Source organism: Euprymna scolopes, chromosome 11 (assembly GCF_053919585.1).
Source record: "Euprymna scolopes isolate OS-2025 chromosome 11, ASM5391958v1, whole genome shotgun sequence".
Lineage (NCBI taxonomy): Eukaryota > Metazoa > Mollusca > Cephalopoda > Sepiida > Sepiolidae > Euprymna > Euprymna scolopes.
Window position 1 is genome coordinate 130,468,995 of NC_136492.1, and position 16,309 is coordinate 130,485,303.

At 31.9% G+C, this 16,309-nt stretch overlaps 1 protein-coding gene across 2 annotated transcripts in view; it reads left to right on the plus strand.

The window, feature by feature from the left end:
• LOC145288088 (neuroligin-2-like) overlaps positions 1 to 16,309 on the plus strand; it is a 298,059-nt gene that overhangs the window by 195,942 nt on the left and 85,808 nt on the right. For both annotated transcript variants that reach the window (XM_080136145.1, XM_080136144.1), the window contains one exon: positions 2,244 to 3,039. In XM_080136145.1, coding sequence (XP_079992271.1) covers positions 2,244 to 3,039 — 796 coding nt within the window. The remainder of the gene's footprint in view (positions 1 to 2,243; positions 3,040 to 16,309) is intronic.

Below are 16,309 nucleotides of genomic sequence, written 5' to 3' on the forward strand. Positions count from 1 at the left end.
CATGGCCAATCCGTTATATATTTTAGTAATACATAAATCTTATATAAAATTGTGGAAACATTTTTATGAAAATAGATGCTATACATATATGGCACAAACCTAATATATTCTTAAATATAAACACAACATACTAACAATAGCGTAAACTATTCTGGTGCTACAATTTTCAGAATTTTTTTTAAATATTCATGCTATTCTTTTGTTTTAATTTCTCTTTTACAAAACACAATAATGTTGGGCAAAAGAAAAACAAATTCAATATTTTTTCAATTAGAATTATTAATTCAATAAAGATCAAATATCATATATATATATATATATATATATATATATATATATTAATATTTGTGTGTCTTTTTGTGTGTTTGTATAAGTATTTATTCATCCAAATTTTCATACGAACTCACAGGAAAACGTTGGAAAATCCTAGAAAAACAAAATATCTATATCAAGATGTGTACTTATTTTAACATAAAATAACTATATACATGAATACTTTCTCCAAATTATTTGTATTCTGCATTAAATAACCTTAATTTTCTTGATATGCTTAAATATTGCACAAATAAAATAATAAAATATATATTTTATATTTTAATCGCACTTTTCTATTTTGAAAGTCTATGCATTTTATTATTTTTTGATAAGTAATATGTTACATATTTATTTTGCAAATATTTCGGTATACCTTTTTTTTATATAAACATCTAACAATTAATATATTACAGTATAAACACGTGATGGTTTTGAATGAATAATCCACAATCTAATCTTATAAGTAAATATTATCATTTCTTTTAGAAAATGTATAACAGTGCATATAGGTACCAACATATATGTATAATTTATAGAACATATATATGGATGTTACAGCAGCTTCTCCTGTTACGTTGCAACTGCCAGATATAATTTTCTATAGTGATATATTTAATAGTTGCAGTCAGTTGTCTTTATATCCTTACACACAATTGGCTACGAAAAGTATTCAGCGATATATATCACTCGGATCACCAACTTTTAGATTAATAGCACCACATGTAACATGCTAATCATATATTTTTTAATGTGTTGTTCCTTAAATGTGTTTTGATATAACAATACATACTGTGATATAGCCTGCGGTTTAAATAAGCTGAATGCCAAGTAAAATTTGAAGGTTAAATGATATATCTAAATGATTGTATGAATAAAATATAGATTGAATGTAGATGTCGATCTGGTCATGACTACCGGATATAGTATAACCTACTCCTCTCTTCTGAATCAAATGTCACGAAAAAAGAAGTGTTGATTTCCGAGTTCGTCACGATGTAGTTCGCCATGATGTCCGTCAAATCGTTGTCAAAATAAATGACAAAATTTGAATATTACGAATAATACTCCAAACTATTTCTAATCTTAATCTCACTTAATAATTCCATCGACACTTTAGAAATCTACGTGTTCAGTAAGAATAGATTTCGGACAACTTAATATCAATGACCAAAATCCGATCTGATTTCTCATCTCGACACCGATATTAAATTTATTTGGCATAAAACAATTTACAACGTAACTAAGTAAGACATATGTATCCTTACTTGACCGGTATATAAAGTATGAACTGGATTTTCTCTTTGAATGGGTCGTGTTTAAATACAGAGCTTGTGCTTTTTACAAGTTACCCGAGTTGTATTATTCTACGTATGTGATATTAATCATCATTTTATTCGAATCGGATAATTCTCGCAATTAATAAATAAATAAGTATTGCTTATATTATGTATTACTAATAAATAAGTATTGCTTATATTATGTATTACTAATTATAATGTTTTTAAAATAAAAGTGCTATAAGCATAAATTCCGAATTGTATAATAATTTTTGCATTTTTACCAATTTAATTTTTCCATACTTTATTAACGTTAAAACTGTCTCAAATATATATATATATATATATATATATATATATGTTTATATATATATATATATATATATATTGTATTTACAATTGTAATTTTAATTAGAAATGTACTAGTAATATCTCCATTAAATGTAAAAAAATGTAAACATTATTTGCAAATGTTTATTAAATAAACTATAATAATATCCATAATGTAGCAGCAATAATAAACATTGTATAACAAAGAGACTTTTCTTTTTATATAATTAATGATAAAAAAGAGATAAACGCGACTTTTTATATATTCTAACGCTAATCTTCTGTTCTCTTCTTTTTTCTTCTCTCATTCTTCGCTTTTAGATGGAACATTATTTCAACGTGCAATTCTACAAAGTGGATCGGCTTTGAGCTCTTGGTCGATAGCCCATGATCCCGTGGACTGCACGCACCGATTAGCAAAGAATGTGAACTGCTCTATCGAGGACACAACCGAGATGATTAAATGTCTTCGCAACAAGTCCTTCGAGGATCTGGTGAAGAATGCGCCCAAGCCATCGAAATATTACTCATGCTTCGCGCCTGTCATAGACGGCCGTAATATCATCCCCAAATCCGTCGAGGAGCTTATCAAGAAGCCCATATCCATGTTCGCCAACGCTGACCTCATGTTTGGCATCACAAAAAATGAAGCCTATATTTATTTTGATGAAGAGGACATAAAGAACGGAATCTCGGAAGAGAAGCGCGAAAAGATGTTACGCACCTACGTACACAACCGATTCCAGTTTCACCGACAGAAGGTCTTCGAAATTCTAGACCATCATTACACTGAATGGAATAAGAAGACGAACGCAAAGAACAGGCGAGATAACCTGCTTGAGCTGCTGAGCGATGGCCAATTCATAGCACCCCTCTTACGAGTGGGCCAATTACATGCAAAAACTGGCAACACCTACTTTTATTCTTTCACGTATACCCCACAAAATGAAAATCGTCCCCGCTGGCCCATGGGTATACACGGAGATGAGCTGCCATATATATTTGGCGCTCCACTTGTGGATGGCATTCAGCCTTTTAGTAGGTCTTCATATTCGAAATCAGAGAAAATGTTAAGTGAAGCTGTCATGCGGTATTGGACGAATTTTGCTAAATCAGGGTAAGTACTAGTTTTGATATTTGTTAATATACTTATTTGACAAGGAATATGCATGTAATGAAACGTGTTTTTTCAGTTCAAAATGTATGTCTTACAATTAACATTTATATGTTTGAGGAACATAGAGAAACAAACAATGAAAACAAAAGCTATACAAACAATACATTATTTATTAACGCAAATCGATTTCAATGCAACATATCCAAGTTTATCATGGTAAAGCAGATTAATTAATACGCAACCCAGATTGTATCCCCGAAAAAAAAACTTATTAAAGAGAGAAAGGAGTTCAGAGGTTGCGTCACAACTAAACGACCATGTGATTTTTTTTTCTTCTGCGCAGACGATCATGGCGACTGAAACTTAACTTTTAATCTATGACATTCAGGCGTTTAATTTCTTGAGAAGTGCCATTTTTAACAAAATGTCAATATTATTAAGGTAGTTCATTTTATTAAAAAATATATGTCCACCGTGGCAAACAAAATCAGTGCATAATGGAGGACGGAATGGCAGCATAAGTAAATGTCTACCCTCCATCTAATTTTTCCGCTAGGAAATTCTAAGTCACCATTTTTTTGATATATTTCGTAATAAGTTTGCTACCGTAAAAGCGACATTTTTTTTCTTTTTCCCCTTCATTAATACCTCAAAATGCAAAAGAATCATAGAACCAACATACATTTAATATTGTAAAAAATCACCATTAGCAATTTACAAAATCAATAAAATTTTTCCTAAAAGAGATTTTCATACTAGAAAAACGTAATTAATTTTTGTGACTATGTATATTTGTTTCTAATAGTCCTTTTACGTTAGGAAAATTTAAGAAGTTCCGTTCAAGTATGTTAAATTACTATAGTAGATCCCCGGAATACAAGCACCCTTTTTTTTGTTTTTCAGATTACGATGTGAAATACAATGTTTTTTTAGGGTACCTTGTTACGGAATTTCCCCTGCCTTACAGAATTATTTATATCGTCATTTGATCATATATATATATATATATATATATATATATATATATATATATATATATATATATATATATATATATATATATAATGTGTGTATGTATTATATACGGTGCTCTATTTAGTTACGAAAATTTAATGGCGTATCCCGGGTTTATATTTTACATTTTATCAACCTGAATATGAATATATCAACAAGTTAAGATTAATTAAATTTGTTTTAATGAAACAGATAAACATTTTTAATCGCAGTTAGATGTAATAAAAATCATTGGAACTCAGGTAATAAATGTTCACTTTTCATTTTTAAGGACTTTTTTCCATTCAACAGTATTATTTTTTCAGATATCGATGTGATATGATTTTGTTCTGAATAAAAATATGTAGTTAATGATAAAAAAATTCTCATTTTTTTCATAATTTATATATATATATATATATATATGATATATATTCTCTTTATATTGTTTATATATATATATGTGTGTGTGTGTGTGTATATGTATGTATTTTTTCTAATGTATACGCATTTCTTTTTTATTATATATATACATATATATATATATATATATATATATATATATATATATATATATTTTAAATTCATATATGTTTCTGGAGTTAAAAGATTTGAACGGGAGATATATTTTACAGGTAACAGAAACATATATATTCCCTTACACATATTTAGAGAGACTTTTCATTTCCCATTTAATAGTGTAATGAAAAACTCTTTTCCTATCGAAGGGTTGTTCCTTCAAATATTTCTTCAAAGGCACATAGATATTTTTTTTATCAAAATCCTATATGATGGAGAATTCTATTGATACAAATGTGTGATAAATTATTTTGGAAGCTTACTTTCTCATTTATTCGAAGACTTTTTTTACACAGTGATCACTACTTATCAAGCCCCGAAAGCCACTCAGGGATAAGGGTTATTGCAAGTACATTACGTAAGTGTGGAGATTTGATAACGTGTTTACTTAAGGGGGCGGTTCATTAGGAATTTGTGAACGTTGGACTTGAGAACATCCAAGTTGTAGTCCGGTGGGAAGCAGCCAGACGGAACAGAGTTCCGCAGGTGTGCAGTTCTAAGAAAGAAGCTTTGTTCATGGAATCCGCGTTTTGATTTAGACACAGATATAGAGTGGGGGAAATTGTTCACAGTGGATTCAGCTAGACGGGTATTTTTTTTTTTTGTGAAAGATTAGCGAGGGGGGACCAGAGATTGGAGTTCAGACGAGCACCTGACATGGAAATAATGATAAAACAAGGATAGGCTAAACACGTCTCTTCTGTGGGAGAGAGGTTGCAGGGTAGAGAAAAGGGCATCCTCCATAAAGCCACGAAGTCTATTTTGTACTCTGTCAAGGCAGGATAGGCTGTTTTTAGATATAGCAACAGTATTCCATGCTTGGGCGTACTTGGCTTTTATATGGATAGAGAATTGCATCAGTAGTGAGATATCTTCTGAAGCGGTAGAAGGATCCCACTATCTTTCCAGCGACCTTGGCAACAGACTTGATGTACGTGTTCCATTTAAGATCAGGAGTAAAGGCCAAACCCAGAAGCTTGTCAAAACACGGGGCGTCACCCAGACGAGAGGCATCCATCACAATTGATGCCAGATGGGGATCAGAGACTTGATGATGTAAGGATAGGAGTTTGGTTTTGGATGCATTAAAGGTAACCAGCCACGTCTTCCCCCACTGAACCACGCGCTCGAGATCAGAGGAGAGAGAATCAGAGAGAACTTTGTCATTTACAGCCTTTGATGTGTTGCCGTAGATGGTCGTGTCATCAGCATAGATGTCATCGAATGATGTAAGTATGTGTTTTGGGAGGTCATTGATGTAGATCAGGAACACAGTTGAGCCCAAGATTGACCCTTAGGGGACTCCAGCATTTATATTGCTGGCCTCCGATTTTCGTCCATCGACCACTACTCTTATGAACCTATCGGAGAGAAATGATTTAATGATTGAGAAAACATCGTAGCCGGACATCTTGTGGAGTAGACCCTTATGCCATACCTTGTCGAAGTCCTTTGATATGTCAAAAGCAATTGCCCTAGAAAGGAAGCCTGTGTCAAGAGATTCAATAACCTTGTGGGATATAGCCGTCAGCACATCTGCGGTAGATCTTGCAGAGCGGAAACCGTATTGTGCGTTACTAAGAAGGTTGTTCCTGCTGAGGTGGACTATTTCTCTATTTAATATGGATTCCAGCAACTTACTCATAACACACAGGAGACTTATTAGTCTGTACTGAGAGGGAGATGACTTATCACCTGAATTCTTAAATACAGGGCAAACTGATGAGGTCTTCCAGGGAGTCAGAAAGCATTTCTCCATAAGACAGCGCTTTAATAGTTTCGTAAGAATGGGAGCAAGTTTTGGTTGAAGCTTTTTTAACACTATAATTAGGATGCCATCAGGGCCAGTTGGTTTACTGGAATCTAGGTTCTTAATTAGCTTGGCGACCTCATTCACGGATATTTGTATGTTACCTAGCTTGTTCTGTGTTAAAGGAGGAAATATGGGGAGTTGATGGCCTTCGTCGCATAGGGTAGAATTAGCTGCAAAGTTTCTTGCAAATAGTTTGGCCTTGTCTGACGCTGACATGATGACCTCTGGTCCATTGATAACGGTTGCGATAGAACGCACACTTCTGTTCAGGATCCTATTTGTTATTTGCCAAAACTGGTGGGAACCAAGCCGCTGATCAGCTACCTTGGATTTAACAGACTGGGCATATAGCTCTCTAGCATTTTTGTTACGCTTTTACAGTGGTTGCTGGCAGTCCTGAAAACAGCTTTAGTCTCAGTGCATCTATTACGTTGGTAGCTATGGAAAAAGTGATGTCTGTGCACGATAGCAGCAGCACATTCTAGGGAGAACCATGGCTGGCTGTTATGTTTTTCTTGGATTTTTTTAGATGGTATGAATTGGTCTATTGGACTTGTTTTAATATTACTTTTCATGTGCATTTTTTTGTTTTGTTTAATCAAGAGATTATCTTGTACATTATTTTTTAATGAGAGAAACTTTTTAGGCAATAGATCGGAATATTTTCATTTATTTTTCTCTTTTTTAAATAAAATTGACAGAAATATACCATATAATTTATTGACCGGTTCCCGTCGACTTTCCTAGTGTTTGTTTGCGTGTGTTTCACAGCCAGTGTAACGTTGAAAATAGTCTCCTTTTTAACTGTGGATTTAATCTTTTAGGACTCATGCATGTACTGAATTTTTTCAGGTCTTCAAAGAGTCGTTGTAGTATTTTAACCGTGGATTCTTAACAGGGTCAAACTCTAATCACGACGCTAACATAAAAAATTACGGAGGGTCAGCTACATTTTTATGCAAGGAATTAGATCCGGATAAACAGCAAAAAAGTGTAACATATCTTACTATGTATAACTACGTGTAAGTCTTATTATTACACACACCACCTATTTTAATATGAATGAGATAATCACACACATATATTCTGTCAAAAAGTTTCACAATATACTACACTTACAATAAACAATTTATAAAAAATAAACATAAAATGGGTTAACTAAACTTAATTGATTATTTTATATTAGAAGAGAGAGGCGTTAATGGAGAGACAAAAATATGCGTCTTTACCCCACGCTGGTGTTAAAGAAATAGAATATGGCGGTGACTTTCAATTTTGTAACTTCCACGGATACCTCCGCGAGAGACCAAATTACTTCACAACTATAGAGTAGGTGACAACACAATGATACTTACGACGTATAGTATTAAATTTGAATTAAATCTAAGATAACTATGTACAGTAATGTATGTATGACCGTGGTTATTTTCCATAAAATGCTGTTCGTAGGGGTATATATTAATCATATTTCGTCGTTATAATATATTTGCATTAATGTAAAACGTATTTTTTAAAATCTTTATTTGTATTAATTGTTTATGTTTTCTACTCATATTCTTGATATAATTTATAAATTCCATGTAAGTTTACATGATAGGCAACTTCATAAAAACATCAATATATATATATATATATATATATATATTTGTGTTTGTACATTTTATATATATATATGTATATATATGTACATATATATAAGTATATGTCTCTAAATAGAAAATATCTGGCTCAAAAGTGTATTAGTAAGGGTGCTATTACAAAGCGATCAACTGAATCAATTAATTTGGCGATTGATTATAGTTAACTTGGCATAAATGTGTAATCAGTGATAACATTTTAGTTACTATATACATAGGAGGGTGTTTGTATATTCCTATTTGTATATTAATTTTATATGCCGTTTCATTTTTGTGACATTATTTCGCTGCTTCTAATGCCCATCTACCCAATTGTGTACAGCAGATGTTAACGTTTTGCTGTTTAGTTTTGTTTTTTGCAATTTTATTTACTGCCTCATTAATTCAATTATCGACTTCGAATAAAATATGAACACTTTGATAATAATATATATATACACACACATATATTTGTAAAATTTCTGAAAGTATTGTACGCATTACGCTAATTTGTATTAGAAAAACGTTAGACGTTTTTCCTTTGATTTTTTTTTGATTTTTTAGTTAAATGTTGCTTAAGCTAAATTTTACTAAAATCTTCGAGGGGGAAAAAACTCATAGGACCCTAAATTAAGTTTTATTTTTATAGTATTTAGTATACTCTTCTATGTGTTCTAAATCTTTTTGACTCTTATTAAATTTTCTGAGCAACCTGACACCCCATTGTGAGGTTCTCAAGACGAAAGCTAGTATACATTGGGAGATCATGAAATGTTTAAATATCTCTACTGAGTCACATATAAAAAAAGGTTGATTATCGATTGAAGCATTACGTTGTATAATAGAAGGTACTGTGAGAATTACTCACATACTATCTCATATAACAATACTATTTACTTACTTAGTCACCAAATATATAAAACATTACATTGTTATTTAAAACAAGGAGAAAATAGAAATAACCGCCCCAAATGCCTCTTGGTGACACTAAAATGACAATGGGAAGATGATATCACGTAAATGTGTTATGTTCGACATTTAATAAACATCATAACCGATATACAGCAAAATAAAGATATATCAATAATTTCTCTTAAAGAAGCGATAAGGATCTTAAAATGGACGCTTCGTTTGACTTTATGCATTATTATATCCTCTGCCTTTGTAGGTGTTTTATTCAGGATCTCCAAATCAACAAAATCGGGCACTTCCTGTACTGCTTCGTCTCCTGTTGATTTTGCTGGAGTGTAGTTCTGTGTAGTCCGAGGAGGTCAACCTTTCCAACCTCTGTCGTCTATGTTTGAGAAGGGGTTTATTACTTTCTAATCGCCTGAGGCGCTCTCACCAAAAACAATGCGACAGCTCAGGATGTTTGGCAGGTCACAGTTCCTATCGTCGGCGTCGATGATTCTAAATCCCGAATTCTAAGCCTGTTATCTAAGTTCTCAAAATGGAAACAGAATACATACTTCATGCATGATAATAATAAAAAAAGGTTTAATATGGGTCTATTATGATTGTCTTGATATTTATTATTATATAATATAATCTAATTAGATTTATAATGCCATGATGAAACGATTTGTCATTAATACATGCGATTTTATTTTATTTTATCTGATGACTTGAAAATATAATTATTTTAATTTACCTATTATATTTATAAAAATGACCTAGATTAGAAAACATAACAAATACTATTTAGCATATACTTTAAACGTTGTTTAGGTATTTTTAGCTGAGAAACATTGCCAAATATGTAAGTATTTTGCGGAAATAAAACACACAATACCTATGTGTTTTCTTTTTTAAAATATGTGTAGCATCCTTACGGAGCAGTCAATATACTTAGAGTGTTGCTACAAAATGTCATACTAAATGAAACAGTATTAAAACTAATATTAAAGATGAGAAAAATGTAACAGTAAGGAATTAAAATAAACAGAAGGCACACACGTTATTTCCATGGCAGGTGCTCGTCTGAACTCCAATTTCTGGTCCCCCCTCGCCAATCTTTCACGAAAAACACCAGTCTAACTAAATCCACTGTGAGAAATTCCCCCCACTCTATATATGTGCCTAAATCAAAACGCGGATTCCATGTACAAAGCTTCTTTCTTAGAACTGCACGCCTTTGGAACTCTGTTCCGTCTGCCTGCTTCCCACCGGACTACAACTTGGATGTCTTCAAGTCCAATGTTAACAACTTCCTAATGAACCGCGTCCTTAAGTACACACTTCATCAAATCTCCATACTAACGTAATGTACTTGCAATAACCCTTATCCCTGAGTGGTTTCCGGGCCTTGATAAGTGTTGATCACTGTGTAAAAAAACAAAACAAAAAACACCCACACCCACATATCTATCTCTCTATATATATATATATATATATATATATATATATATATATATATATATATATATATATATATATACTGCTCTATATATGTGGGTGGGTTTTATTTATGTGCATATGCCTGTATACGTATACAGAGAGAAAGAGGGGGGAGCCAAGATAGAGACAGAAAAACAGAAACCGCTAATGAGGGTTAGATGAGAGAGGAATCGGGTATCGAGCGATTGCGAAGTCCTACCACCACTATTTCTAATTCTTATCCACTTTTATTATATAGAAATTTATAAATGTCTGAATCAAATGCATTTTTACATGTTACATGCTTCCTAATTTAAAGTTTATAGCCTTATAAGTAAACAATATATAGGAAATCCTTAACCAGACAAATATTGCTACAGAGGCAGCGGACAGCGATTTCTCCTTGAGATATAGACTATTAATAAGAATGCCTATTACAGCGTTGACTTTATCCAAGAAAGTCTATCTGACTTAACATTACTATATTTCCTTTCTGTCTTATTCCTTTCATTTATTTCAATTTTTTTTCAAAACACGTGATGATAGAAAGCGAACGACCACGCAACACATGGATGTCCTGTTTCACTGACAAAAACATTCTCCTACATCACTGTGTAATTTAATTGGAAAACCTTCGTTTACTTGTTTGATGGTTTCTCGTTTTGCCTAGTACACTTGTACTGGAAATGAAAGAGACGACGACCCTCAACTCAATATGCTGATTAAAAATATTTACTTTATTTTTTGATCGGTGTTTTCATAGATTCCATGCACACTGTGAAAGAGGCTTCAGGGGGGAGGGAAATGATTCTCCAATAATTTCATACAAAAAAATACAACAAAAAAAAGCCCTTTCCTCAGAAAGTAAATAAAAATTATAAGCATAATATTAAAATTATATTCAAATAAATGTATATTCAGATATTTATAATTTATTTTATTTTTATCTATAATATAAATCTCTCCTGTTTTTTAAATGTATGTATGTATTTATGTGTGTATGCCTAAAACGTTTTGCAGAGAACACGGATTTACACGGGGTCGATTTCGTGTTAGAGCACGACGGAAGAAAAATATCGAAAAATTGGTTAAGAGTATTTCTTTACCCGCAACCGGGAACTTTTCTACAGGGATTTGTCGGTTTTTTTATTCGTCCATATTTTCGAATGTCATACACTTTTTTGATTGAGTAGCCGTCACATGTTTTTCTCGTTCTGGTCCTCATTCGCTTGACAGATTCGAGCCTGTCAGCCAGAAAACACCTTTTTGTTTTTTTGTTTTTTTTTTGTTTCTTTTTGTTCAAAACCCACTTCCAAACACCCGGACACCCAGACTAGTTAATGATAAAATATTAAAAATGTATATTACAGTTACAAAAATCAGTTCATAGCAAAAAAGTTTGTTTTTTTTAAACGCTTACCTAAACTTAATTGCTTATTATATTTGGAAAAGGAGGGGGTAAGTAGGAGACAGGCTGGTCCTGGAGGAAGCAAAAGCTTCCGGTGAATTGCATTGTGGCCTCCTCTCTCTATCTCCCCGCGACTGATCAAATCACCTCACAAATCCGGAGTGGGTAACAACATTATTACACTTACGCCATGTAGTACAAAATTTGAATTTTATTTAAGTATATGGTGTATGCAGTTCATTCAATCATAGGTCATCAAACTACCACCAGAAAACCTCAACTGATAGAATCGTCTATCGGCCAAACCTTGGTCGATAAAAAAGAAGTGTGGTCTTGTTTTCTCTCCGGAGTGTTTTTCTGTATTGTACCGAGGACGTACAAAGTCCCACCTGTCTGTTCTCGAAGCACTTGCCATCATTGCCAGCCCCTACTTTGTGCATGCAGAGAAACCTCCGGCTTCAATTAGAATTATTTGGGTAGTCAGGTTTTTTTGGGGGGTGGGGGTTTAAGCTCCTCTCCGCTCTTACTCCATACCACTACCAAATATTCTAAAAACAATAATTTTCAGACTTATGACGCTTGAAAATATTAGTCTGAACGAAAAGCGCTTCGGGTGTATTTTAACGATCTTGTTTTTAATCGACTTATTTATTTTATTGAATTGTACATGTGCTACATGTAACTTGCCCCATTTTTTCCCTTTTCCTCACCCCGTTTTCCATCTTATTTTAGTTGATTGAATTTACGCGATGGTTCACTTCTTATATATATATATATATATATATATATATATATATATATATATATATATATGATTATTGATTTTGTTAAAATAATGTGATATATCTAGATTATCATTGCAATTTATTTCATGTCAATTGATCTTCAGCATTGTTTAGTAAACACTGGTATATGACATGTGTAAATTTGTTCGTATATTTCCTGAGTTAATACTCTGAAAAAAAAACCGTTTCTATTACATTTAAAGATGTCGCAGCTACTAATAAATTCCAATACAGCAATGTTTATGATTATCAAGTTTTTACTCCTTCAAAATAAAAAAAAATACTGTAACGTAACCTTGTGAAATATTTATCTCACATTTCTAATTATTTATACACAATATATATTTTATACTGTTTAGCCCAAGCATAATACAAATAGGAGGGAATTTATGATTTCAAAATTACTAACCAGAAAGAATAGCTAAGAAAGAGGCTGTGAAAAACGATTACACAACTGCGAAAAGCTCAATTTTTGGTTGGTAGTTTCTGCAGACACAAAGACTTTGACGGTCTTAAAATAATGCCCAAGATAAATAATATAAGGAAATAAGGTCAGAACCTCACAAGCACTCCATCTTACGCCACGCCTTACCTTAGAATTAATAGTAACTAACGAGTCACATGGCAGTTATATATCGTCCCAATTTCGGATGCACATTTAGGTAATAATTCATAGCAATAAATAAAGAAATTTAAAGGTAATATATCGACAAATACATTCGCCTGGCGTGTCTACTAAATCGAAAAAAAAGACTCCTTATTGAACAATCATAACAAATAATACATGACCACATTTTCATCTAATTTGCTCTGGCGATCTAAAGAAAACATTTATTCATTTCCGTTTTACACAGCCAATCTGTAAAACCATTTTCCTCTTTTTTTTTTCTTGCTTCGAAAGCTATTAAATATGGCGATAGAGTCTTTTGTGCGATGCTTACATTCACGTCTTAAATTTATCGCTTAACTTCAATCGATCAAATGTGAAACAAAATAGAGAAGAGAGAGGTAATTTCGAAATTACTTCTCACAATTCACAGAAAAAAATGTAGAAATGCAAAAAAGTAATATAACGAAGTAAAAAAAAAAAGTCGTTTTCTGAATACTAAATGGTAACCAAAATAGACAGGATATTCTTTTTTTATTCGGTCTTTCTGTTAGACATAACAAGCGTATTTACATTAAATCGTTGCTTTCCGCTACAGACATCTCGTAAACAAGATATGGAAATTGTTGAATAATTTGCTTCCTGTTTTTTACTTGAAATCGACTTTTTTATTTTCTTATTTGTAAACTCTTTGTTATATTCCTTGTCAATTGTAATTTATTTGTTAACTGCAGACAATTACAAGCCATTCATTTAATCAAATATAATTTACACGAAGTTTTCTTCAAAATTTAATGTCACCTCGAAATGGAAAATAATTTGTGTAGGTGTGTGTACAACTGCACAGATTACTTATCTATTTTCGAGTGTTCATAGAAAATGTTTTAAAAAAGTCTTTCACGTATATATTTTATACGTATTTCTACTATTCATAATCAAGAGTTCGTCTTAATTGCTGAAGAAATTCTAACTAATCTAAAATTCAGATACATAATAAACATTAGGATGGTTCCTTGTTGCAACAGATACCAATTTCACTCGATAGTATGTGAACAACGGTTGCGTTTAAAATTTGCTAGTTAAAAATGGGCGCACTGTTAAAAAATGACGAGACACTATGTTAATGAGTCAAGAATAAGGATAGCATTGTGACAAAAATTGATTTGTCTGACGTAAAATTACTAATTATTAATAATAATTATATAGTAACACTTACTATTTATCAAGAATAACTGGTATAGAATAAAAAATGTCCGTTCACTCACGCCGAATCTTCTTTAAAACATAATAACTTAATAATTAAAAGTATATTTCTGCCTACTTTCGCTTTCATATTAAACTCATAATAACGACTTTCTTATTCTCCTGTGTCACATAATTGCATTCTCCTATTGTAGTTTTATTTTTATTTATATAATCTTTATCATTTTTCGTTGATTTTTTTTTATTGATACCTTATTTCTTTGTAATATTAGATTTCATCACTGTACATATAATTACCTCATTTTTAATGACTTATTGTCATATTTTCATGCGTTCTCTCAAATTTCTGATGTTTAATTGATAATCTAACATTCGCTTCCTCCCCTTTATTATTTTTCTCGGTATTAAATTTGCGACTACACATATTAACTTATTCCCCCTTACGTAAAATGGTAAACAACGTAATTCAAATATACATCGTATATCTATTATGTCCTCATCACAATTGTCATACTAACACAATAACTGCAATTCATCTATACTCTTACGTACACAAAAATACATTTAAACTACGTTCTTTTAAACCACATTATTATTTTGTACCTAATGTAATTATCTCTAGGAGACCAAGTTCGTAATATGGTATTTTAGCATTTTATATTTTTCTGATGAGAAATATTAGCCTTGGAAATACTTAGGTGTAAATAAAATATATGCTCCGTATTTGACATTGATGTAATTCTTCTTGCATTCTGATTAAATCCATATGCATTAGTGTATATATATATATATATATATATATATATATATATAGAGAGAGAGAGAGAGAGAGACAGAGAGAGACAGAGAGAGATATGTGGATGTTAATGTTCATATATATATATATATATATATATATATATATATATATATATATATATATATATATACGCAATGGTAATTAAGTTTAGTGTCCGATGAAAAATAATTGCGATTACAGGCCTTTTTCACAAACTGCAAAATACATGTTTTCCCCTTCCAGCTGCATTGAACTACATTTCTAAATCAATAATTTCTCGTTCTAAAATCATTTCAGAATTTTGAATATTCTTGACTCAACTATTATAGTGTGCGTTCTACTATTTTGAACATCTTACTATGTATTTTCCTTTCGTTCTTTTTTTTAATTTTCCATCGTGTGAGACTGCATGCACTCTTGAACTGTTACTTTTAGTATCTGACAAGCCAAAAGAAGGGTTAAATTTGGTAACTTCCAGTGCCGACTGTTTGTTTCAACATAATTCAATAGACCCATTAAGTGTGGGCATAGTGTTCTACATTCCAATCCATTTTGATGAAACCTTACAATTCGTTTTTTTTAGCGTTTGACTAATCTTTTTAATCTTTCCCATGATCTGGTTTACTTACATACAGTTATTAGATAAAGAATACTAATAGCAAAATTTGATTACTATTTATTTTCTGGCTCAGTCGTACGTTTGAATACATGTTTAGAAGATTTATCTAAGCACGGTGCTTGATGCAATTAAGAACGATTCGACTTTTTCTCAGAAACGCAAGAAGTAGCTATATAGCAATGTCTCATATTTTTAATGTAAGAAAACATGTCTAATGAGTTGCGCTCTCCATACATCAGAGGTTTGGATTGGAAAAGAGCCGGAAACATTATATTGTTTCTAATATAATGTGTGCAGCTTGCTGCGGCATACTTCATTAAATAAGATTGACGTTATTCGTCTAGTAACGTTCACTCGTGGCGAGATCTAGTAAATGTAAGCACCATATCTATCATAAGATTGAGTACTTTTCATTCTATCAGGATGCAACGTCAGAGAAAATTAATCTAACTAAATAATTATTAAGATATAAAAGTTACCTCCTAATTTCCTC